This window comes from Molothrus ater, chromosome 10 (genome assembly GCF_012460135.2).
Source record: "Molothrus ater isolate BHLD 08-10-18 breed brown headed cowbird chromosome 10, BPBGC_Mater_1.1, whole genome shotgun sequence".
Taxonomy (NCBI): Eukaryota; Metazoa; Chordata; class Aves; order Passeriformes; family Icteridae; genus Molothrus; species Molothrus ater.
Genome location: NC_050487.2, coordinates 24529097 through 24554152, shown reverse-complemented (window position 1 = coordinate 24554152; position 25056 = coordinate 24529097). Strand labels below are relative to the sequence as shown.

The window sequence follows — 25056 nt, the reverse complement described above, 5'->3', positions numbered from 1 at the left end:
AGGTGGTGGCCCAGGGTCACAGGTAGGTGGTGGCTCCAAGGTGGTGGCCCAGGGTCACAGGTAGGTGGTGGCCCCAGGGTCACAGGTAGGTGGTGGCTCCAAGGTGGTGGCCCAGGGTCACAGGTAGGTGGTGGCCCCAGGGTCACAGGTAGGTGGTGGCCCCAAGGTGGTGGCCCAGGGTCACAGGTAGGGATTTGCCCAGGGTCACAGGTAGGTGGTGGCCCAGGGTCACAGGTAGGTGGTGGCCCCAGGGTGGTGGCCCAGGGTCACAGGTAGGGATTTGCCCAGGGTCACAGGTAGGTGGTGGCCCCAAGGTGGTGGCCCAGGGTCACAGGTAGGTGGTGGCCCCAGGGTCACAGGTAAGTGGTGGCTCCAAGGTGGTGGCCCAGGGTCACAGGTAGGTGGTGGCCCAGGGTCACAGGTAGATGGTGGCTCCAAGGTGGTGGCCCAGGGTCACAGGTAGGTGGTGGCCCCAGGGTGGTGGCCCAGGGTCACAGGTAGGTGGTGGCCCCAGGGTGGTGGCCCCAGGGTCACAGGTAGGGATTGGCCCCAGGGTGGTGGCCCAGGGTCACAGGTAGGTGGTGGCCTCGCGGCTGTGGCGCTGGCGGGCCTGGGCCACGGCCACGTTGAGGCACTGCAGCCACTGCTCAGCGTTCTTCTCGTCCTTGGCCTTGAGCACGTAGCTCCTGCTGTCCGTGAAGATCTCGAAGGCGCGGGGCAGGCTCCGGTCCCGCCGCTTCTTGGGCAGCACCTTCACGCTCTGCACCTTGCTCAGCTCGATGGGACACTCGTCAGGGTCGTCCTTCTGCAGCACAGGGGGCAGGGCAGGGTCACCCGGGGAGGAACCACCCCTCACAAACTGCCCAGGGCTCTTGGCAGCGTCCCAGGCCAGCTTGGACAGGGCTGGGAGCACCTGGGACAGTGGGAGGTGTCCCTGCCATGGCAGGGGTGGCACTGGGTGGGCTTTAAGGTCCCTTCCAGCCCAAACCACTCTGGGATTCTGTGAACTCGTCCTTCTTTGTGGAGATATTCCCAGGTGCCACCAGCTGCTGCTGCCACATTGTGTGGCTGCCCTGTCCCTGGAAATGTCCAAGGCCACGGGGCTTGGAGCAGCCTGGGATAGTAGAAGGTGTCCCTGCCACGGCAGGGGGATGGAATGAGATGGTCTTTATGCCCCCTGGAAACTGGGGACTCAGCAGTGACAGCTCCTGGGCAGCACTCTGGCTGCCCTTGGTGTCCCCTGCCATGCACTTTGTGAGCGGGAAAACCACCATGGGTGGGCAAAGCTGAGGGGTGACAACCTCTGGGAAAAGCAGAACAGCAAAGCTGAGGGGTGACGACCTCTGGGAAAAGCAGAACAGCAAAGCTGAGGGGTGACAACCTCTGGGAAAAGCAGAAGAGCAAAGCTGAGGGGTGACAACCTCTGGGAAAAGCAGAAGAGCAAAGCTGAGGGGTGAAAGCCCATGGGGAAAGCAGCATGGGCAGGTGTGAGGGCTGCAGCCCCGGGAGCAGGGCAGGGAGCAGGGCAGTGACTCTGTCACTCACGGATTTGCCCCTGCGGAACAGCAGCTGGTTGCCAGCCAGGGTGAAGTAGCGCGTTTTCCACCTCTTGATGAACTTCCAGCGGACCTGCTTCTCCTTCAGCTTGCCCTCCATCAGGGGCTGCCCGTCCTGGTTCACACCTGGGCAGGGGGAGCACACGGCCAGGGTTAGTCCTGCCCTCCCTGTTGCCAGCCAAAGGCTCTGCCATGCTGCAGGAAGGTCGTGCTGCCTTCCTCATCCTCCCAACGTGCAGCATTCAGCTCTCACTTCACACAGACAGCTCAGCCCTCAGCTGTGTCCTGCTGGGGAGGCTGAGCAGATGGAGTTGACAGCTCACACCCCTCTTCCATCTCCTCTCCTACTCCCTCAGCCATCCCAAACTCCTCCTCACCACTGCACCTCCCAGCTGCTCCCCAGCCCTGCAGTGCCCGTTTCTGGCCTTGGGCACTGCCAGGGATCCAGGGGCAGCCTCAGCTGCTCTGGGCACCCTGTGCCAGGGCCTGCCCACCCTCCCAGGAGGAATTCCTTCCCAGGATCCCACCTAACCCTGCTCTCTGGCAGTTTAAAGCCCTGATATGTCCTAGGGGGTCTCTTTCCTATCTCCTCTGTCTTTCCATCGATGTCCTGAACACACAGAGGACCAGCCAGACCAGAGGGCAATGCAAGCACTGCAGTCTGAGCAGGGATGTTTTGGATGGGGTGTTTGCCTTGGAGCCCATCCCAGCATCTGTCAGAGGGGCAGTGATCCCTGGCTGGCTCCTCTCCCAGCCCCCTGTTCCTCCAGCCCCACTTTTCCTTGAAAGCCTTCACTGCCATGGGCAGCTCCTGAGCCCAAAGCTGCCCAGGTGCCGCCCAAGGGAGTGCCAAAGCTTTTATGGCTTCTGGGCACCCTGCCCCTGTCTGGAAGAGGGCACACCAAGGCCAAGACAAGGCATCAGCTGTAGATAAAGGATGTGTCCTTCCCCCAGCGCTGTTTTCCTTGGCAGCGAGGCTGGCGGGGGGGGCTGCAGTGTGGACTCGTGCAATTTCCTCAGGAAAGACCATAAATATTTCTGTCTCTGCAGGCAGGGAGCGCCTGGAAGGAGATGGATGAATGGAAAGGGGGTTGGCAGAGCCTCAGTGCCGGGGGGAGCTGCAGCTGTGAGTGCCACGGCGGGAGGAGGCCGTGCTCTGCTCCACGCAGCCACTGCAGCCCTGACTCCACAGCTCTTCTGGGTATTCCTGTGCCAGCACCAAACACAGCACCCAGCCTGCCATGGGACACAGTAAGGCAGAGGGTTGCTTTCTCCCTGTGTAAATATTGTCACTGCAAAAGGGGATACATTCCCCAGGAGGCTGGTTTGGGGCTGCACCCTCTCCCCACCACGCTCTTTAGTGGGACAGAACCACACTTTAGTGTCCCCTGTACTAAAAACTTTGTAATTTTGTTAAATATTGTTCCCTGCCTGGCTCCTGGTTCCACAGGAACATCTTCAATCCCATTCCAGAGCCGTAGAAACATGCTTCAACCAAACTAGGAGGGGTGAAGCACAAAAGGCTCAGGGACCAGATAATACCGAGATAGTTTGTGGTCAGGAGCACAACATGAGAAGGGAAGTGAATGTGCAATTGTGGCCTAAAGTGAATTTTTATGGCCAAAATCTTTCAAACCCAGGATTTGCTAAGAAATGTTGATGTCTGTGAGGAGCCAGTGGCTTTAGGCAATGCTACCAGAGGACTTCTCCTGTGTATCCACAGAGGAGCCCGGGGGAGTTCTGGAGGCAGCTTCCAAAGTGGCCGTAATGAATCCGATGCCAGCGTGTCTGAGGGGCTGATTAGGAGAGAGAGATTCAAGCAGGATAAGAATAAAGCTCTTTTCCAATGTTTTTCTAAGTCCTTCTGCTTATTTTCCTTGCGGTTGGCTTCACAGGATCCCAGAATAGCTCAGCTGGAAGAGAGCTCCAGGGGTCTCTGCTCCAGCCCCAAGCAGGGTCACCCACGGGGTCAGACTGGGCTGCTCATGGATTTATCCACGTGGGACTTGAAAAATATCCACAACATCTCTGGGCAGGCTTGATATCCTCATGGTGGGAAAGCCTTCACTCACAGGGAACCATTCCTGTCCAATATCCCTTCTAAATCTCTCCCCTTTCAGTTTGAAAAGGTCATGAAATATCCAAAGGTCTTGAAACACCTATATTTTCTCAAATCATCTCAATTTAGACATACTGACTCCAGTTTAACCCTGAGTAGTTCCCGTTGATGTGTCTGTTGGAATTTTCTACTTTCCATCTTGCTTTCTTTGCAGAACTACAACACATCCAGCTCTAAGTAGTTCGGGTACTGAATAAAAAGTTAAAAACCCTCCAAACTCTTCCAAGATGAACTCGAGACAGACAAAACCCAAAGCTTTAAATCTTGAATTTGATGAAACATAAAATCCTCCACAAGAATTCATGAATGATCTCAGTGATAATAAACCCTTATGAACTTGAAAGAATGGAATGTGTGGCAGATAAATGCAATTAACCTCAGGGAATATGGATCCAGTCTCTTCCATTAATCACCACGTTGGGTTTTGCTGAAAACCTGGAAGGAACACATGGCTGGATGCCACTTTTGCTGATTTCCCAGTGAGGATTAGAGCTGGGCTCCTTCATTTCTCTGGATAGCTGGCACTGCAGGAGGGGGATAAATGTATTCCCAAGTTAAGGTGGCGTTGGCTTTCCCAGGGAATTGCAGTTTTCCAGAGGAATTCCCAAACAGCCTCAGTTTTTCCCCAATCCCAAATCCTTGCCCATGGCTCCTCTGCAGCCCCCAGGGATCCCTGCCTGTCTTTGTGAGCTTCCAGAGGGGGGCAGGCGCTGGGATTGCCTCAATTCCCTCGCTGGCTCTCCGGTGGTTTTGCGGAATGTTTTGTGCAAGAGCTCCTGGAGCCAAACCCCCAGTGCAGGGGGTTGTGCTGGAATGAGGCTCCCAGCAGGCAGCTTGTCCCAACAGGAGGAATCCTGGTGCTTTCCAGCACTCCAGGTGCCTGGTGGCTGTGCTGGAACGGAGTGAGCTGCTGTTCCTCCCCTGAGCCCAGGGCAGATCAGCAGGGGCTGTGGGAATGCTGCTCCTCAGAGCAGGAAAAGCCAACCCAGGGTGACTGAACAGCACTTCTGGACAGGTGTGGTTGGACAAGACATGCTTTGGCACCAGAAGAATGCATGAGAAGGAGTCAAACTTTCTCCAGTTGTCACTGTGGGTGCATCACCACTTTGCTTCAGCTTAACTGGTTCTTTCCACACAGGATCAGCTTCCAGCCCCAAAATGCCTCCCAGCTACAGCCAACAGGAATCACAGAAACATGGAATGGTTTGGACTGAAAAGGATCTTAAATATCATCCCATCCCACCCCTGCCATGGCAGGGACACCTTCCACTGCCCCAGTGTCCAGCCTGGCCCTGGGCACTGCCAGGGATCCAGGGGCAGCCCCAGCTGCTCTGGGAACCCCATCCCAAGGCAAGGCCAGGGCTTTAAGGCAGTCTTTGCCCAAGCCTGGAGGATAAATGGCATCTTGTACCACGGCATCCAAAAAATGCAACAAAACCCCAGCAGACAATAATAGAAAAAAAATTTGCCTCTGAATTCCTTCTTCAACAGGAATTCGGTTGCTAAACAGAATTGCTGAGAGGAAGGAGTTGCTTTCTTGCCTCTCAAAAGTATTTCAGATGTCAAAGGCTCTTTCACACTCTGGAATGAAAATAAAAGATGTTTCACAGCCTTTAAATTCCTTACCAGTCCAAGGAGAGCTCCAAATCCTTGCTTGTGTCAGATCCTACCAACCCAGAGAGACCCTGCAGGGTCCCCCACTCTGCCACAGCTCTGCAGCACCAGCACAAAGGTGGAGTTGTCACTCCCTGCAAATTTTCATTCCACTGAGCTCCTTCTTCCACGTTGCCTTCCTCAGCTTTCACATGACCCATTCAGGGAATTTATTTTCTTGGTTTTCTAAAGGCCTTTGGAGCTCAGAAGCAAATAATGATACTCACCATGAGCCTTTCTTACAGAAATTCTTTTAAAGTGAGACAAAGAGAGGAACTGCTGATGAAAAAGACAGTTACAGCCAGGAGAGCAGGAGTGAGGCAGGGCTGGACTGCTTAAATGTCTTTGGAAATTCAGACCAAAGTTGCTGCATTAAGCTTTGACATTTCAAGCAAGAGTCTCATTTTCCTCATCACTCAACATCCCTGACATGATGGGAACCACACTGAGAGCTCTGTGGAGATGAAGTTTTAACTCAGAGCAGGGTTTCTGTCCTGGTCCTGGAGTCCCAGGGAGCTGGGGAAGGAGAAGATGCTCAAACACCCATGGAGTGAGCAGGGGCAGCACAGTCTGCAGCAGCTGGGCCACTCCTGCAAGACTTCCTAAATTCGGGGTTGATGCAGTCTGAAGAGACACTAACTGTTAGAATAAATCTCTGAAACAGCCAATTCGTCAAGCACTTGGCCAAAATAGTCCAAATTCTTGGCCAGGACTGGTCAGACTTTTACAGAGTGGCAGAAAGCATCTGAGAACGAGATTCCTCTGCCTGTCAGGGCACTGACCTGGCACTGCTGCCTGCCAGAGCTTCAAAAGCAGAGCGCCAGGAGCTTAGACCTGGGAAAAAGCCTGGTTTTCCCCATTTCCCACTCACCCTCTTCTCCAATACAGGTAAAGTGTTATGCCTTTGTAAGACTTAATCACATGTCCCTGAGGAGATGTGCACTGTGGAGTAAATTATATTAAAGCAAATAATTCTGAGAGTGAAGAAAGCAGGAACCAGGTGTTGTTTCTGTGCCAATGTGCCCTGACTTGTGGCACCTGGGTGGGCTGCAGGGGAGCTGGGATGTGGTGCAGGAGATGCAATCCTGTATCTGGGATGTGGTGCAGGAGGTGCAGTCCTGTGTCAGGGATGTGGTGCAGGAGGTGCAATCCTGTATTTGGGATGTGGTGCAGGAGGTGCAGTCCTGTGTCAGGGATGTGGTGCAGGAGGTGCAGTCCTGTGTCAGGGATGTGGTGCAGGAGGTGCAGTCCAGTGTCTGGGATGTGGTGCAGGAGGTGCAGTCCTGTATTTGGGATGTGGTGCAGGAGGTGCAGTCCTGTATTTGGGATGTGGTGCAGGAGATGCAGTCCTGTATCTGGACACTGGAGGATGGGTGCAGAGCCCTCCCACTCCCCAGGCCTCAGGGATGGTGCAGATTTGGAGCTGTGCCCCTCTAAGCACACACCAAATCAGGTTTGGGCCTGACTCCCTCACCAGACATTACTTTAATGGGGAATTCCAACCAAAACAGCCACTGGAAGGTTTGGTTTTCCCTTTCCCCACCATGGCCACACACCCAGCACGAGCAGTGAGCTTCACCCCAGCACTGCAGCCCCAGTGGCAGGGGCAGGACCCCTCTGTACCTGTTGCCTTCTCGGGGTTGTTGCACATGAAGCACTGCCAGGCTCCTGCCTCCTCGCTGTAGCCAAACAAATCAAAGAACCTCACCTCCTCCAGGTGCATCTGAACGTTCTCCAGATCCTGGAGGGAGGAGAGAAACCAAACCCATCAGGTGGAGAAGCACCAGAACCCCAAATCCAGAGGGACACAGGGGGTCCTTCCCATGGCTCCTGCAGAGGGACAAGGGGCCAGGGCACTGAGCTGGGCAGGAATGGGCACTGAACTGGGCACTGAGCTGGGCCGGACAGGACAGCACACGGGGACAAGGCTGACAAAAAGCCCAGGAGCTTCCCCATCCCGTGAAAAATCTGGTGGTGGCTGCCATGAGGCAACTCCGGCCTGCAAGAGAGCAAATCCCACTGAAATATCAGTGCAGAAACCTGCCTGCTCCACTCTGCACTCCAGCACACTTTAAATAACCTGCAAGGAGCCACTTGTGTCAGGAGGGAAAAGCCTATTCGGAGAGGAGAGATTTATCTCATCCCTGTGCTCCATCACCCCGAAAGGCTCAGAGAGCCCTTGGTGCCAAGGTGGCCCTTCCTTCTGCCACACAACAGAAAGGAGAGGGGAGAACAGAGCCACCCACGGCCCCAAAATGTTAACTGTGCTCTTAAAGCAGCAAAGGGATCCCCGAGGGCATCACATGGGGCCAGTGAAGCAGCCACCAGCTCAGGGCTGGCACAGAGGAGCCAGGAGGGCTCAGCAGCTCCCTGGGCTGGGCACACTCAGGGCTCTGCACAGTCCAGGAAGCCTGGGAGGAGCCACATCTGGAAGTGCTCTGCTCCTGGCACACCTCGAGCCCTGCTGAATGGATAAATCAATGTTTTCTGTGGCATGGAGAGGCTGCCCAGTGGAACACAGCAAGCTCTGTGTGAGCCAGGCCCTCAGTGCAGCTCCAGGGATCACCACAGCTGAAGGCGTTTCTCAGAATTCAGTCTGGAGTGAAGCACTGATGTCATACATTACCCTCCAGGTTTGAAAAATGCTTTAGAATTCATATTGGAAAAAAAATTATCACCTTCCACTGCCCCAGGTGCTGCCAGCCCCAGTGTCCAGCCTGGCCTTGGGCACTGCCAGGGGTCCAGGGACAGCCACAACTGTGCCAGGGCCTGCCCACCCTCCCAGCCAGGAATTCCTTCCCAATATCCCATCCCACCCTGAAAAAGCATTTCAGACTCTGCTAGAACACAATGCATAAGCTTAGTCTCAAATATAGCAGCCAATGTTGATGCTGCATTTGCATCAACACACTTCAAGCTATTGAAAATTAAAAGTGCTGCACTTAATGAAGCAACCACACCCCCAGAATTTTGCTTCCTGGACTACTGGCAGAGGAATAACACCAAAAAATACAATAATTTTGTCCAATAATTCACAATAATACACAATAATTCACTAAGTCCTGTTAGCAGTGAGAAGAACTTCTGAGATGACAAATTGCAATTATGACAGAAGCTGAGGAAAGTAAGGACTAGGTCACGCAGGGAATGTTCCAGGCAGAATTTTTGGAATTGCAAAAGCTAAAGAAAACCTTCCTTATGGCAGTCCTTGTCCTCATTCCCAGAAAACTGAATGGGAATTGCACTAGAGACAAACTCGGGCTCTTAGTAGTAAACAAAACCAGAACAAGCTCTGGTTCTGTGTTAATAAACAAAAGCAAACCAAGTCAATGCAGCAGCAGAGCAGAGCCCAGGAGGGGACCTGCAGAGCCAGAGCAGCTCAGGGGGTTCCAGCTGCCCTCTGTCCTCAGCCTCAGGGCTGCTTCCTGCTCCAACCCCTGCTGGATCTCTGGATCCCCCTCCTCAGCAGCTCTGCTGCTCTGGGAACTCTCAGGGGTTGGAGCTCTGGTCACTGGGAATTTCAGACTTTCTGTGCTGCCAGGCACTGACCCCCGAGAGAACACCGCATTGGCCTGGGGCTGTGGAGAAGGAATGACAGAACTGGGGTTGTGGGTGTGGAGTTTGAATAGAAATGTGTGACACCACAGAGTGGGAAACCCAGAGTTTAAGGGTTTAGAACACAGTAATATACATAAAGCAAGATGGAGGTTTTAGGGCAGAGGCTGCTCCTTCTTCTCCACCTTCTTCTCCCTGGGTTTAGGTGGATTTGTGTAATTGGACAAAAAGTCCCCATTGCCAGCCCGGGTGGTTGGTTTTGGGTTAAAAGTAAAAATAATTGAGGTGTAATTTCTTAATTGGACAGTTTATCCTTAAAAGGCCTTGCAGAGAGAGAGAGATGGGACTCCATTTTTAGCCTGTTAGAATGAAGTGCTGCAGAACTCAGGGTTTGTGAGACTGTGACATGGATAAGAACTAACAAATATCTGAGTCCAAACAAGTTAAAGCCATGCTGAGCAGCAAAGCTGCTCTAAAGCCTCTGCATGAGCCAGGCTTGGATTCAACAGCAGCTCAGATCCTTAGCACAGCTCCTCTGTGCCTGAGAAAATCTGGCCCCAAAGCTGCTCTCAGATGTGGGGGTGCCCCATTCCTCTGAGCCCCAGCAAGAGCTCCCACTCCTTCACCACATCACCCTGGGAGTTCAGAAGGTGTTCCCAACAAAACTGTGGTTTCAAATCAGCCATAGTCTTGGTAATTTAATACTATTCCACCAGACATCTTCATGCCCACAATATTCTGAGAGAGTGTTGTAAAATCATGTTTGACAACTCATTTCATCCCAATGAGCTGGATGGAAATGCTCAGGAATAAATAGATATTTGTTTTCCAATCCTACAGTGGCCTTTTCCAAGCAGCTGATGAATAGCTTGGAAAGAGCATTCACTGAAATCCTGGAGACAGAAAAGAGCTTTGGGCTGCAATCCCTTCAGCTGGTGGGGGTAACTAATGGCACATGTGCAGACAAATAACTCCATACAATCCAGGGCTGTGTGTAGCTGGGTGAACTTCCAAGGGCTGCCCAACACCCCACAGCAGCAGCTGAGCTGAGCCTGGAGCTCCAGACTGAGAGCAGGACCAAACCCACATGCAGCATCCCTGCTCTTCATGCCATGGGTCACTTCTGGGATGGGGAACCAGCCTGGGCACCTTCCAAAGCACAGCACAAAACACCCCTGAACACAGAAAAGGCTCCAAAGTGCAGGGCCAAGTCCTCCTGCTCTTTTAACCAGTGAGGAAAGTGACCCCTTACCTTCTGGTGAGGGAAGGTGGACTGGATCATGGCAGCCTCAAAGCTGTGCGTGCCCTTGAGCTGTGTCTTCTCCCACAGCGCCTTGAGGACTTGCACAGAGCTGCTTTGGGTGGACAAAGGTTCTGCAAACAGGCTCTGCAGGAAACATTGGGGATGATTTCAGGTGTTTTTTCACTCAGGTGTTACCAAAGAGCATCTTGTGCTCACAGTGGGACAGCCAGGAGAACCAGGGGTGAGGCCTGGGCAGTTCTGATGGGTCCATGGGCTCACAACTGCATAAACACCAAACACCTCAGTTCCTCTGGGCTTTCTGAAGCTTATTGCACATCCCACAGCTCTGAGGAATGAGGATTCCCCTTCAATGGCCACTACACGACCTGGTTCTGTATTGAAATGTGAATTTATCACCAGTCAGCAGCCCTGGCCCCTCTGTGTGAACCACACACAGAGACCTGGGGGAGCTGCATCCCCCTGGGCAAACCTGGCATTTCCAGGCAGAGGGAGGGGGCGCCTCCCACCCCTGCAGGGCTCTAGGAGTGTGTTTGGAGCTCCCCAGGTCCCAGTCCTTGAGCAGCATGAGCAGAGCCTGTGAGTGCCCTGGCCAGAGGGTGGGATGAAGCACAGGAGGCAGAGCTCCACAGGGCTCTCTGTTTAATATTGATTCCAGGAACAGCCCAGTACTTGCACGTGTGTGGAATTTCCTAACAGGTCACAAATAGTGTGAAACTAAGAGAGAGCCCTACATTCACACTTCAAGGTGCAACAGGTGGGGTTTGAGCTGAAATACAATGTTCAGTTTCTTAACACACACAGAGTCTTTCACTGCAGTTCATCCCATCCTCAGGCAGCCTTGGGAGCCCCCAGGATTCATCCAAAATTAACACAGTGAGGGATGCTGTGGATGGAACAGCCTGAATTGCTCTGCCCTGGGTGTTTTCCTAGAAATAAATACTTTTCAAGAACACTGGTCCGTTCATTTAAAAAATAATAATGGAGAGTTCTACTGTGTTTCACTCTCAGCACGGGCTGCAGGAGTTTCAGCACCTGGGCAGGACAGGTGACACCTTGCTGGGGGCTGCTGTCCCCCCGAGCTCCCTGGGCCACAGCACAGTGAGTGACCCAGCAGCCCTGCCCACACAGCAGCACTGTGGCTGGCAACACTTGTGCCTCTCCTCCATCTCCTCCGTGATCTTTTAATTAAAGAATGCAGTTACACGCAGGAGCCAAGATAGGAGCGCACAACAAATCTGATTTTCCACACTGCAAATATTCGATTTCACAATATGGGCAATGTCCTTCAAACGTGGGATTCCTGGATGGACTTTCTGTCTCCTCTGTCTGAGCAAACCCATCCAGCCTAATCCTGCTGTCCTGCACTAATAATTTCCCAATTTCTATCCAAGGGTTTTGAAACACAGTAGAACTCTCCATTATTATTTTTTAAATGAACGGACCAGTGTTCTTGAAAAGTATTTATTTCTAGGAAAACACCCAGGGCAGAGCAATTCAGGCTGTTCCATCCACAGCATCCCTCACTGTGTTAATTTTGGATGAATCCTGGGGGCTCCCAAGGCTGCCTGAGGATGGGATGAACTGCAGTGAAAGGCTCTGTGTGTGTTAAGAAACTGAACATTGTATTTCAGCTCAAACCCCACCTGTTGCACCTTGAAGTGTGAATGTAGGGCTCTCTCTTAGTTTCACACTATTTGTGACCTGTTAGGAAATTCCACACACGTGCAAGTACTGGGCTGTTACTGGAATCAATATTAAACACAGGAAAATCACCTGAGGGGTGGTAGAACAGCACTGAGCTGATTTACAAATCCTGCTCAGTCCAAACCTCTGCAGTAAAACCCCAGTGGGTTCTGCCCCTCCAACCTCCTCCTGCAGCCTTGGGGTTGGGGCTGCTCCCCTGAAATCCACTGCCAGCTCCTGGCTGCTTCCCAGGCACCTGGGAGTTCTGCCTGAATAAGAGCAATATGCTTTGGTCCCACTTTTTTATCCCCAGACTTTGTAATCTCCCCAGCCAGTTTGAATTTGGGGTATTTAACAGAAATAGAAAAACTTCTACAGCACAAAACAACTTCAGCCCAGTGGAACGAGCTCCTGAGGGACCACAAGGGTCACAAATGGCTGTGAGTTAGGGGTGCATTTAATGAGTTTAACCATGAAACATTCTTGTCCAAGTGGCACAGGAGCAGCCCAGAGGGGCCCTGGCTGGTGTGGGCCTCACCTGCTGGAACAGGAACATGATGTGGATCCAGAGGGGAGGCTGCTGGCTCACCAGGGTGAAGCTGGATTTGCTGTACAGGCAGTAGTGGCCCTTCAGGGGACAGCTGAAGAACAGCTTTGCCACACAGCTTTGAACAGTATCTGCAAAGGCAAACATGGCAGGTAAAAACCAGCTACAAAGCAGAGAAAAAGCTCAGTGCCCGTGCTGGGGTGCCAGAGCCACGGGGGAAAACATTCCACTCAGGATTTGGGGCACTCCTGCAGCCAGCAGGGCACTGATGTGTCTGCACCCTTAAAGAAGGAGAGAAATTCAGTGTTCAGTGCTTCAGATCTTACCCTGTAACCCTTTACTGCCAAATGCAGGAGGGACAGCACAGCCCAGCCAGGCTGTTCATAGTCCTTGTGCTTTCTCATGTGTTTGGGGTACCAAACCAGCAGGTCCATCCAAACTGTGTCTCCCTTTTCCTATTTAAACAGCTCGTTGGGAAACCCCTGCCCTGGCAGGGCCCAGCCAGGTGGGGCTGACACCTGTGGGATCCCTGCTGAGGTGAAGGTTCGAACTGGAAATTGAGATGCACAATTCTGCTTTTGCTAAATATTATAGATCATGGAATGGTTTGGGTTGGAAAGACCCTAAATCCCACCCAGTGCCACCCCTGCCATGGCAGGGACACCTTCCACTGTCCCAGGTGCTCCAGCTCCAGTGTCCAGCCTGGCCTGGGGCACTGCCAGGGATCCAGGGGCAGCCCCAGCTGTGCCAGGGCCTGCCCACCCTGCCAGGGAACAATTCCTAATTCCCAATATCCCACCCAGCCCTGCCCTCTGTCCATGTGAAACCATTTCCTCAGCAAACCCAAACAGCTTTGTCTGAGGATGATAAAACCCTTGCCAGCTTCTGGGGTTTGCTCCCAGCCTCACAGCCACCTGGCCTCTCTGCAGCATTTCTGGCAGGTTCCAACACCCCACTTTGAGATTTTCTGCATTTTCAGTGACAATCTGTGACACCGACACTTTGTCCTGGCAAGGCATTCCTTTGTAGCTCTGGTAAACTCATTCCTCACATGTGACACCTTTACACGAAACACTGAATTTATTACATTTCCCTCCTATGCATTCACATCTTGATTAGATGGAAAATGTTAAACCCAAGCATTTCAAGCCCATCTGTTGTGGACACACAGGCTGCCCCTGCTCTTGTCAGCAGATCCAGAAGCCATCTCTGCTTACTCACATTTTCTCCAAAGTCACAGCTCATTTTTTCAGCCAGGAGATTTTCTTTGAGCATTTTCTTCCTTCCCCTTCTCCCCACGGTGACTCACCACGACAGCAAGGGACTGACTCACATCCCTGCATGGCTGGCCCATGAGCAACACCCCCCAGCAGGGAAAAACGGGGCATGAACCCCCTTCTCTGGGAGCATGGCATAAAATGCACTCACTTGGATTGCTGGCTATGGGGAAAACTTGAGTTTCATTACCCAGACCTGCCAGTTCTCACCCAAACCTGCCAGTGCTCGTGTTCACTGCAACAGAGGGGTTGGGGAAGCCAAAGGGGTTAATGAGAGCCATCCTGGATCCTGGGGCACATGAAAGCACACAATGACATTTCCAGAGAGGCTGCTGACAGATGCTCCTCCAAACTGCAGACCCCTCACAGATGCTGAAATAACCTTCACTCATGCACTCAAGCAGAAATCAGGCTTGGCCTGGGGCCAGGTGTGTGGAAAGCTGACGTTTCAAGATGGGAAATGACTCTTAGCTAAAAATGACCCCAAAGCACGTGAAGAGGAAGGTGAAGAGAGGAGCAGGCAGCTTGTCCTCCTCTTGCCTGGAACACAGCCATTACTCTCCCAGTTCCAAACACAGGGACTGACAGAAAACCTGGGAGCAGGGAGAAGGGGCAGGGCTGCAGCCCCTGATGGGAGAAGGCACCCAGGGAGGACCTGCCTGGGGGGCTGGGAAGGACATTCCTGAATGCTGATAAAGATGGCAAAGGATCTGTGGAGAGGCTCCTGAGGAAGTGCTTAGCAAGGGTTTGTGGTGACACTGAGGAGCACACGGAGGCTGAGGACACGTGCCAAAATCAACGGCAGCTCCAGAGCACAGCCCTGGCTGCCTGAGCACCAAGTTCCTGGAAAACTGCAGCCCTCATTTGTCACTACCACTGCAGAAAGCTCCTTCCCAGATGATCTCCCAGGCTCTGGAATGAGCTGAGCAGCTCCTCAGGGCTGCCCTGCTCTGTTTGAAGTGCTGGGTTTGGCACCGGCTGAGCAGCAGCCCACATTTGCTACGTGCAGCTTTCAGCAGCTCCTGATGAGCCACCAGGATCCACCTCTGACAGGGAATATCAGTTATTCCACTTCAGCAGAACCACGGAATCATGGAGCGCCTTGGGTTGGAAGGGACTTTAAATATCATCTCATTTCAGCCCTGCCATGGCAGGGACACCTTCTACCATCCCAGGCTGCTCCAGCCCCAATGTCCAGCCTGATCCTGGGCACTGCCAGGGATCCAGGGGCAGCCCCAGCTGCTCTGGGAATCCCATCCCAGCCCCTCCCAGCCAGGAATTCCTCCCCAGCATCCCATCCATCCCTGCCCTCTGGCAGTTTAAGACCATCTTCTCCTGTCCTTTCATTATCTGCCAGGCTCTCCTCCTTCCCCAGCCTTGGCAGGAGAGTCCAAGCACCACAAGAAAAGGATTTTGAGACACGAGAAGAGCACCATGAGGCACCAACCCACCCACAGAGTCACCAAGTGCCCCAGAAGGCTGATCAAGACCCCAAGGCAAGGTTCCTCAGCCAAGGAACATTTCTCAGCCCAGCTCTTGGCGCGTCTCTGCCTTCCAGCAAGGGAATAAGCAACAGCTCCTTCCTCCTACAGGAAACAAGGGAATATATGTTGCAATTTTAAAGTTCACAACTGAGTGGTTGTGCCTGGGGAAAGGGAACAAAATATAACCAGAAGAATGTCAGCAGAGCTGTTAATTGTTACCTATTCCAGCTTCACATGCTGGGCTGAACCAGGAGGGTACAGAGTCACTGGCTCTGGGAACAATTAATGTGTTATTTGATTTACACTGGTGATCCTTTACTATTAAATGAAATCTGTTAATAAGAGTAAAAGTATGCTCATAAATTTCCTGAATAGAATCCAACCCATGCATAAACATGGAACCAATAAGAAATGGATGCAACTTTTTAAACTTTGGGTTTAAGCTTTTTCAGCTTCCTCAGTTTCCTTTGCCTGACCTCTTCAGTTTGGGTTACAAAAAGTATGCAAACAATAAATACATTTATAGGAGGAGAGGGCAATTTTTAAAGCAAGCAGCTTCAAGAAGTGCTGCTTTATATTGTTTTTAACACACTAACTTTGTGTGCAGGGCATAACTCAGTCCAAGGTGTGAGTTACACCAACATCAAGAGAAGGCAGGGCTGTAATGGGGGTGGACACCAACAACGAGGCACTCAGACTCCACATCCAAGGGGCAAATCCAGGAGCTCAGAAGCCATAAAATCGTCCCAGAATCACAGATGGGGTTGGAAGGGCCTTAAAGCTCTTGTTCTACCTCCCCTTCCTTCCCCTAGACCAGGTTGCTCCAAGCCCCGTCCAAGTCCAAGCCCTGTGGTTGATGCCACCACCCCCAGGAGTGTCCCAGCTGCCAGGTGAAGCCCACCTAGAGAGCAGCCTGTTCTCAGGGCAGCTGTGAGGCCCCCAGGATGTGCCACACATGTGTGAGGGCAGCCAGGGGACAGCTGGTCACATCCGCAACACTCTGCTGTGGCGCTGGGAATCTCTCCTTGGTCTGACAACGTGGATCACCAGGAGCACCACGGCACTGGTGGTGGCACTGCCATCCCCAGCAGTGACACTGCCATCCTGAGTGGTGGCACTGCCATCCCCAGCAGTGACACTGCCATCCTGAGCTGTGGCCATCCTGAGCTGTGGCATTGCCATCCCCAGCAGTGGCACTGCCATCCCCAGCAGTGACACTGCCATCCTGAGCTGTGGCACTGCCATCCCAAGGTGTGGCCATCCTGAGTGGTGGCATTGCCATCCCCAGCAGTGACACTGCCATCCTGAGCTGTGGCACTGCCATCCCCAGCGGTGGCACAATGGCCATCCCCAGCAGTGGCACAATGGCCATGCCCAGCAGTGGCACAATGGCCATGCCCAGCGGTGGCACTGCCATCCCCAGCGGTGGCACAATGGCCATGCCCAGCGGTGGCACTGCCACGCCCAGCGGTGGCACAATGGCCATCCCCAGCGGTGGCACAATGGCCATGCCCAGCGGTGGCACAATGGCCATCCCCAGCGGTGGCACAATGGCCATGCCCAGTGGTGGCACAATGGCCATGCCCAGTCGTGGCGCTGCCATACCCAGCAGTGGCACAGTGGCCATCCCCAGTGGTGGCACTGCCATGCCCAGCGGTGGCACTGCCATGCCCAGTCGTGGCGCTGCCATCCCCAGCAGCGGCACAATGGCCATGCCCAGCGGTGGCACAATGGCCATCCCCAGCGGTGGCACAATGGCCATGCCCTGCCTCCCTGGCCCCTGGGGCACTGGGAATGCCAGCCGTGCCGATGCAATGCCAGCTGATGCTCACAGGGCAGCTCCCTGGGAAGGCTCTCCCGAGCCTGCCCAGCTCTGTGATCCCCCTGCAGGACCCGAGGCCCATCTGTTCCCAATCAGGGGCTGCTGATGGAATGCTGGAATCCACCAGGGCTGAGCAGGGCTGAGCACTGCAGGGGAGCAATGAGCTCTTCCATCCACGCCGGCATCTGGTCCCCATTAGCCCTCAGTACCACATAAAACATAATAACAACCACATTGGGGGCCAGCAGGCTGCAACCTGCTCCCCCTGCAGCCTCCCCCTCTGCCAGGGCTCCCAGGGAATGCTCATGGATGGCTTTCCTCCTGCATGGCACCAGCAGCCAGCAGGGACTGCTGCAAAATGGTTCCCATGTTTTTCCATGGGTGTTGCTGACCTGGCCTCAGTGAGCAAGGGGAAATGATTCCATGGTGTCCGAGGGCTCTGTCCTTCCAGAAGGAGCCTGGAGATAGCAAATCCTCCAGCATCCTTGACACACAGATATCATCAGATGCTCTCCTTCCAGCAGCTCACCTGACATTCAAAGCTCTGGGCATTAATGGCAGCTTTTTTTATCCAAATTACCTAAAAATGGAGCAGAACTAGAGCAGAACACAATGGCCTGTCCTTGCTATCCTCAAACCCAGGAGCTGTGCAGGTCCTGCCTGGGAATGGCTGCACCCATTCCAAGGGCAGGGTGCACAGGGCCATGGCTCTGAGGCACTGTCCTGGCAGGGGTGGGAAACAAGGAGAGCAGATCACAAATCCTGATCACAAATCCTGATCCACCAGGAGAATACAGCATCCCAACTCATCCCAGAAAATATGGGCTGAGGAAAACACTGCTGAACTCCATGAAAACTGAAGAGCCTGACAAATATGGTGGCCTGTTGTTTTTCTCTTCTTTTGAGGAAAAGATCCCCAGGATTAAGAAGCTTTAAGTGATGAACATGACATTAAAAAATGCCTCAAATTGCATCAGGTATGTCAGAGATGTGGGTCAGGGCTCAAGGCTCCAAGCTAAGCAGGAACTGAACCAATAAATGGATTTTTGAGGGTTTGGGTTCTTCTTTCTGCCCCAGCTCAAATCCCCTCTCTGACTGCAGTGTTATTCCAAAAAAATCCCTTATGCACATGAGCCTGGTGTTGCAGCTTGTCTGCTCTGTGAAACACGGCCAGCTTAAACCTTTCCTTTAGGATAAAACCTTCTGGCCAGCAGCCCAGTGCTAGCACTGCTCCTGCTGTAGGATCATCACCCAATTCACAGCTCTCCCCTGCCCAAGGCACAGCCAGCCAAAACCAGTAAATATTAAACAACACGGCTGACATGGCAATTTTTCAAGGTCTGTAGGAGGCATCTTCAAACTGGCACAGACAGTTCATGGATCCACCCTGACACTTCTTAACCTGCAGCCCTTCCCAGCTGTAAAATCTGACACTCCAGGTAATATTGCATCCATTTGGACAGGGAATATAAATTGAATGAGCTTGGAAGTCAATAAGGAGCCTGCAAATCACACCCTGTAAAGCAAAAATACTCCGTGAGGGGTAAGACCTACACAGCAAACATCTGACTCAAGAGCAAAAAAGCCAATTTGCAAATCACAGACAATTTAGCAGAGCAGAGGTGCCTATTCTGCGTGTTTTGAGCTTGCCTCTGACAACTTCACGGCGTGTTCTCCAGCACCTGGATGGGGGCAGACACTCAGTTAATCCTCCCAGTCACTGGTGATATTGCAAATCTCTTTTCCAGGCTGCAGAGGCCATTTATCTCCACATGGAGGTCTCTGATTTTCCTCACACTCCTGCAGCCACTCTCATCCTTTATGCTCCAAATTGAGGCTCTAATTAATGCAGGCACTCCCACAATGGTTTGGGTTGGAGGGGACCTTGGAGCCCCTCCAGCTCCTGGCAGGGACACCTTCCCCTGTGTCACTACTGCCCAGATCTGAGGGTCCTGCAGGAAAATTGGGATATTCCCAAGGTTCTGTCCTCACCAGCACACCCCAATCTGGAGGAGCCCCAGTCTGGGGTTAAGAATGAGGAACTCTCCCCATTCCCAGACAGGCTGCCCCAGGTCAGACACCACCAGCAGCAGAGATGCCAGCAGGGGTGGAACTCTGGTCAGGAGAGCAGAATTTGGTCCATCACCCCTTGGAAATTTTTCTAAATTCTTCTTTATTAACACCCTGCTGACCCCCCAGAGCTGCCACTTGAAATCCCAGGAAAGGCCTGAGCAGGGAAAGGAAAGGTTGGGAAATGTGCACTCTTGAAACACATTCTGCCACTATTTCCTTCAAATGCTCTGTGTCACGAGGGGCTGCTCTGGGGTTCTTATCTTTTCATATCTTCCATGTCTCACACATTAAATTTTCAGTTCAGACTCCCCCACAGCCTACATAAAATCAGCCAACTATATTTATTAATGTTTTCTAATCTTGTTTTTTTTTTTCTGCTAAACACGTTGGTGAAATGTAAAACATGCCTTTGAGTGGGCCCTGTTAGAGTTTGGGGATCTCTGAAGTGCAATAACTGCAGGTTTTTGGAGAGCTTTATGCAATATCTGAAATATTAACAGAGCTGTCCCCTGTGGAATGAGCAGGGCTGCATTTCTTCAACAGATTTAGAGCAAGTCCCATAAATCTCTGCTCTGCACATATGTCCCTGCTCAAGGAATTTTCCTAGGAATGCTGGTTGAGGATTTTCAGGAAATTACAATAGTTTGAATGAATTTAGAAATAGTCACATGCCTAGGATGTATCATAAGAGGTATTGCAGAAAGGAAACTGAGCAATACATTAAAAAATATTCAATATATGGGATTTCATTAATGTGGGGTCAGAGCACTCAGCACTTCAAAAACCACATTGTTCACTCTCATGTTTTCACTGGAATTTTATGCAACACAAGTTTTGTCCTTAATTCTACCAGATAACTATTTCAACTACTAACCCTGGAATTTAAAGTATTTAGGAAATTCTTCAGAAGCATAAGCTTTTAAAATATATATAGAGAAAAAGAATTATATCCCTTTTATGAGTGGAAACTGCTTTTCCACTTCTTGACCACTCAGAAAAGAAAGAAATAAATCTTTTATCAACTTCGGTTGATGCTTGTTGGAGCTGAAGTGACGCTGTATTAGAAGGTGATGTTTGAAGTGACTGGAAATTTAATTTATTACATTTAATTTAATTGATTGAGGCAGCTGCTCTTTGAGATCAACGTGGCCCATGGAAGGGTTGGGCTGTGAACAGCTCATGGCCACCACTGAGGGGGTTGGATGCACCCAAATTCACCTCAAAGGGAATAAGGGAGGAGGCTCCCAACCCAACCCAACCCAACCCAACCCAAAGCATTCACTTCAAAGAGGAGCAGATCACAGACCCACCAGGGATGAAAGCAGCAAACATTAAAGCAGCCCAGGCATTGGTGAGATGGGATCCAGCCCAGCCCAGCCCATGGGGATCTCACCCCGCTGTGCCCTTCGGGAGTTTTGTGGTTGGAATGTGCTGCCCTGAGGGTCCTGCCCTTTGTTGGCCCAGTCCAGCTGATAATGAGGAAGGAGGCCCAGAGTTGCCCAAACCAACCCAGCAGGAGCCTCAGGGACCAGCACGGGGCCCACGGCACGTGGGCTGTGCAGCACACATCAATCCCTGACGTCCCAGCCCGCCCCACAGCTCCAGCCTGGAGCTGGCAATGTCCCATCCTGCCCTGCCTTGTTCCCAGAGGCTCTGCCACCCACAGGGCTCACTCCCCACCACATCCAGAGGGAAATGTTCACCTGAGCCTTCGTGGGAGTCTGGGAGAGGCACGGGATGTGTCCCTGGAGGAGATGAATCCTGGAAGGGTTCAAAAGATTCTGTTTGGGAAATGCTGTTTTCTCCAGCTGATGTTCCTCTCTGCCTGTGCTGGGGGTCTCTGCTCCCCTTTGGGCCCTGAGGGGGGTTTGGGTGGGTACAGAAGTCCTTGGGGGGCTCAATCTGCTTACCTTCGATCACACACTGCTCAGGGATGGGAATCCTCCTCCCCATCTCCATCACAAACTCCTTGACCTTGCCCAGGTTCTCCTTCAGGTGCAGGTACAGCTTGTCCTGGTGCTCCACAGGGCCCGTGGCTGCCTCTGCCCTTCCCTCCAGGGCCTGTTCTGGGGTCAGCTCTGGCAGACTGCCTGCCTGGGGGTGATCAGCACTCTGGTGTGAAAGCAGGCAGCTCCCCAGGTGCCCTGCCTCAGACTGCACCCCAAAAGGCTCCTGCTGGTGCTCCTGGCTGAGGCACAGCTCGGAGAAGGAGATGCCAGCAGGGATGTCCCCACTGTCCTCGTCTGTCCCTCCCTCTGAGCTCAGCCCCTTCACCCTGAGTGTGTGCAGGGCCAGGCTCTTGGACCTGCAGGGAGGAAAGGAAAAAGGGTTTGGAACAGAGGCAGGGCACAAAAATCCCCCCAAAACGTGCCCTGTGCAGCTGCCTCAGAGAGCCCAATGTGGGCTCACCGAGCCAGGGGCAGGAACCTGCTGGGAAATCTGCATTTCCTAAGCCAGGCTCAAGCCCCAGCTTTAATGAGCAAATGAGATGGAACAACCTCCAAATGATATGCACATATCCCAACATCTGCCATGGGGGAGTGAGGCAGCCCCTCTGCAAGGATCCTGGAGCCCTGGGGTGGTGTGGCTGAGGTACCAATCTCACCATAGAAAAGGCAAGCAGTAATTTCACTGAACCAGGACCCTGCCTCCAGCCCTTCCTGCCCTGCGTCCCTGCTGGGATGGAGGGGAGCAAAGAGAGCAGAAGCGGCTGAGAGGGCAAATCCTGGAGCAGGAAGAGCTCTGTGTGGAGCTGTGGAGCAGGGACAGCCCCACACAGCTGTCACTGATAAATACTGTTAGTGATAACACCCCAGAAAAGCTCTCAGGGCCTTCCTGTCCGTGATATTTCAATGCAGGGCTTCTTTTTCTTCTTGCCCTTTTTGCTGCTTTAGGGAACAGAAAAGATTAACTGGGTTTGCCAGAGCAGCTGTGGCTGCCCCTGGATCCCTGGCAGTGCCCAAGGCCAGGCTGGATGGGCTTGGAGCACCTGGGACAGTGGGAGGTGTCCCTGCCCATGGTGGCACTGGATGGGCTTTGAGGCCCTCCCAACCCAAACCGTTCTGGGGTTCTGGGACTTAGAAAGATTTCATCCAGCCCTTAAGTTCATGATGCAAAAGCTGGTTAAATTTAGGTTTATGCTGCCTGTGGGTATTCCACGAGCAGACCAAACCCTCCGTGTTTGGATAAAGTTTTATGACAGACCTGATCTCCCTAAACCCCTCACACATTTTCCAGAGCCATACCTGTTAAACCTCATATCCTTCCTTTCTTCTTTAGAGACCTGGCCCAGGCTGTATCTCCTCACTGAGCCGGGGGTGCTGTTGTCCACATTTATTTTCTCTTCAAAAGCCTGGATTTTAACTTGCAGCTTTTCATCTTCTTCACCGCCATTCACGACAGATTTTAAATCATCCAGTGGTACAGGACATTCTGCCTCAGGGTCCTTTTCCATCCTGAGGAAGCAGAAAGCAGAGGTTTAACTCTGGCACACTCTGCTCATTGTGCTGATGCTGTGTCTGTGCCTGGGACTTGTGGTTTGGATCTGGTAAAATAATTATGTTTAAACAGAGATTCCCTGAGGTTATTTTCAGGAACATCTTCTAGATCAACATCTCTGGTGGGTCAGAAGCATTGAACATCTCTGACAACCCTGGCCTGGAAAGCGCCAAGCACCAGCAAATCACAACTCTGTCCCTGACAGTTAAAAGTTTTTCATCTGAACTCAAATAATTCTCTTGAAATTGCTAAACACTGACTTATTGCATTATTTTCACAAGGCAAAAGTCAAGTTACTTGCAGACTTTATAGAATTCTGTGGTTTTAAAGCTTTGACCAAAGTACATGCAGTTCTTACTGAATTATTGCCCTCTGAGAAATAAAAATACCTTTTAAAACTCAGGAAAAATTATGAGCAATGTGACTCCAGCTCAGCAAAGAGAAAATGAATAGTTAAAATGAGCTTGTAGGACTGCAGGGCAAGTAGTTCTGGTTTGGATTTCTTATGTTTGTCTTAAAATCACAGAATCAGAGAACCAGGGAATGGTGTGGGTTGGAAGGGACCTTAAAGCCCATCCGTGGGCAGGGACACCTTCCTCCAAACCCTATCTAGCCTGGCCCTAGGCACTGCCACGGATGGGCAGCCACAATATGCAACATTTTAATGCAAAATTCAAAGGTAACTTTCAAATAAATTGAAGGGAGGCCGTTGATCTTACAGGAGAAAAAGAAATCTGCTGGAAAAGACACTGTTGGTAGAAACATGCTGGGTTCCCTCAAACAGCTTTGGAAATGGCTTTTTGTGGGTTCCTGCATCACTCAGAGCCTGCACAGAGACTCAGCTCCCCTGAATATTTGGCCATTTGCTGGAAATCTGAATTTTGAGTGTCCTTACTCTGCCTTGGAGCTGCTGTAGGACTGGATTTCCCAGGGACCCACAGCAACAGCGTCACTGCTCTGCTGGGGTGATGTGAACATTCCCCCCTCACTCCTGCAGCAGGGAGGAACTGGCACCAAAAACCATGGAGCAGCACAGAGCAAACAGGAATCTCTTGGAGAATCAAGGGGGATTGGACACTATTTACTTTTTAAACTCCACCCACAGCTCTAAGACAAGTTTGTTATGCTCCTGACTATTTCTTTGTTTGATTTTCTTTTTCTTCCCCCTGATGAACAAACATCTGAATAGCTAAATCTGTAAACCATGGATATATAAAACCACAAATGAGGGGTTTGACACAGCCCTTCCAAAGCAGCAGAGTCTCACAAGCCACGCTCGCAGTGGGGGAGCCCATTAAAACTCCCCAAACTGCACATTACCAATTGTAAAAAGCCAGGTTTTTACAAAACAACCAGAAATGTGGCATCACAAAATGCACTTTTTCACTTGTTTTGATAAAGGCAGCTCAGGATATTTCTCAGGGGAGCTGGCAAGTTCTGTCTTGCTTTGTTTTTAATTCAAGCAAGATCTCATAATATATTAACACTGAGGAGCACTTGAAAAATATTCTTCTGTAATAAAGACCCTTGATGTGACCTTTCCTAACAAATCTTTCTGGGGATGTAGGACAAGATTTAATTTATTGGAAAGCAGTCACTCCACCACAGCTCCCAACACTGCTGCCATTGTGGGAGCTGAGCTCTGAGGAAAACTCCTGTTCCCTGTGTAAATATGGGCAAAGCCTCAGGCACAGAGAGGGGATTGATGGACTGATGGGCCTTGGGAGGGACAGACCCCAGCCAGGGAGCCCTGGTGATGTTAGGGATTAAAAATGGTGTTTCAAACAGCACCTCTTTGTGCAGCCTCCTCCTGCTGAGCTCCCATGGCCTTGTGCAGGGAATGCACGGAAGTTCTTCTCCTAAAGAACCACAAAATCGTTATGGTTGGAAAAGAAACATGGATGAATCCTATTTTATGTATGCAGAGCAGAAAAAAGTCACTCCTAGGGCGTGGAGGGTGGGCTCCTCAAGCCACCATCCCACTGTTGCCCCTGCTGGTGCCAGATTCCCAAGTGGAAGCAGAGGGTCTCCGAGTGCCCAGGAGCTCTCCTGTGCACCAGCCCTGTGCCCACATCAGCTCCTTGGGAAGCCAAAGGGACAAACCTCCACAAAATCCTCAGTGAGGGCTCCATCCCACTCCACTGAGACCCTGGCAGCCCTTCCTGCTGGGCTCCCCTTGCAGCTCCTCTCAGACCAACCACTGTCTGCAGCCTTGGCAAGAGGCACTGCTGAGGCTGCTGGAGCAGGATCAGTTTACACCAAAGCTGTTTGCAGGAGGAGGAGGAGGAGGAGGAGGAGGAAGGTGCACGAGCTCATGGGGAAACCATCCTCCAAAAATGGTGCCAGGCTGCTTCATGCTTTTAAATCCTCTGGACAAATGCACCCCAGTGCCCAGGTGATGCATTAGCACAAAGGGCATTTCTGCACACCAGCACTGGGGTGCTCACCGTGGGGAAAAGAGCATCCCAAAGGGAGATTAATGAAAATACACCTGGGCTTGTGGCCAGGGCTTCACCTCTGTGCTC

The 25056-nt window shown here is 52.0% G+C and overlaps 1 protein-coding gene across 1 annotated transcript in view; it reads right to left on the bottom strand.

Moving 5' to 3' along the window:
• Positions 1–485: 485 nt before the first annotated feature.
• The window catches only part of VEPH1 (ventricular zone expressed PH domain containing 1), a 57121-nt gene continuing 32550 nt past the window's right edge, over positions 486–25056 (bottom strand). Inside the window, exons 9-15 of the mRNA XM_036388844.2 lie at positions 22279–22488; positions 20944–21338; positions 12369–12508; positions 10136–10270; positions 6952–7069; positions 1546–1682; positions 486–805 (exon numbers count right to left, since the gene is read on the bottom strand). Coding sequence (XP_036244737.1) covers positions 569–805; positions 1546–1682; positions 6952–7069; positions 10136–10270; positions 12369–12508; positions 20944–21338; positions 22279–22488 — 1372 coding nt within the window. The 3' untranslated portion in view covers positions 486–568. The remainder of the gene's footprint in view (positions 806–1545; positions 1683–6951; positions 7070–10135; positions 10271–12368; positions 12509–20943; positions 21339–22278; positions 22489–25056) is intronic.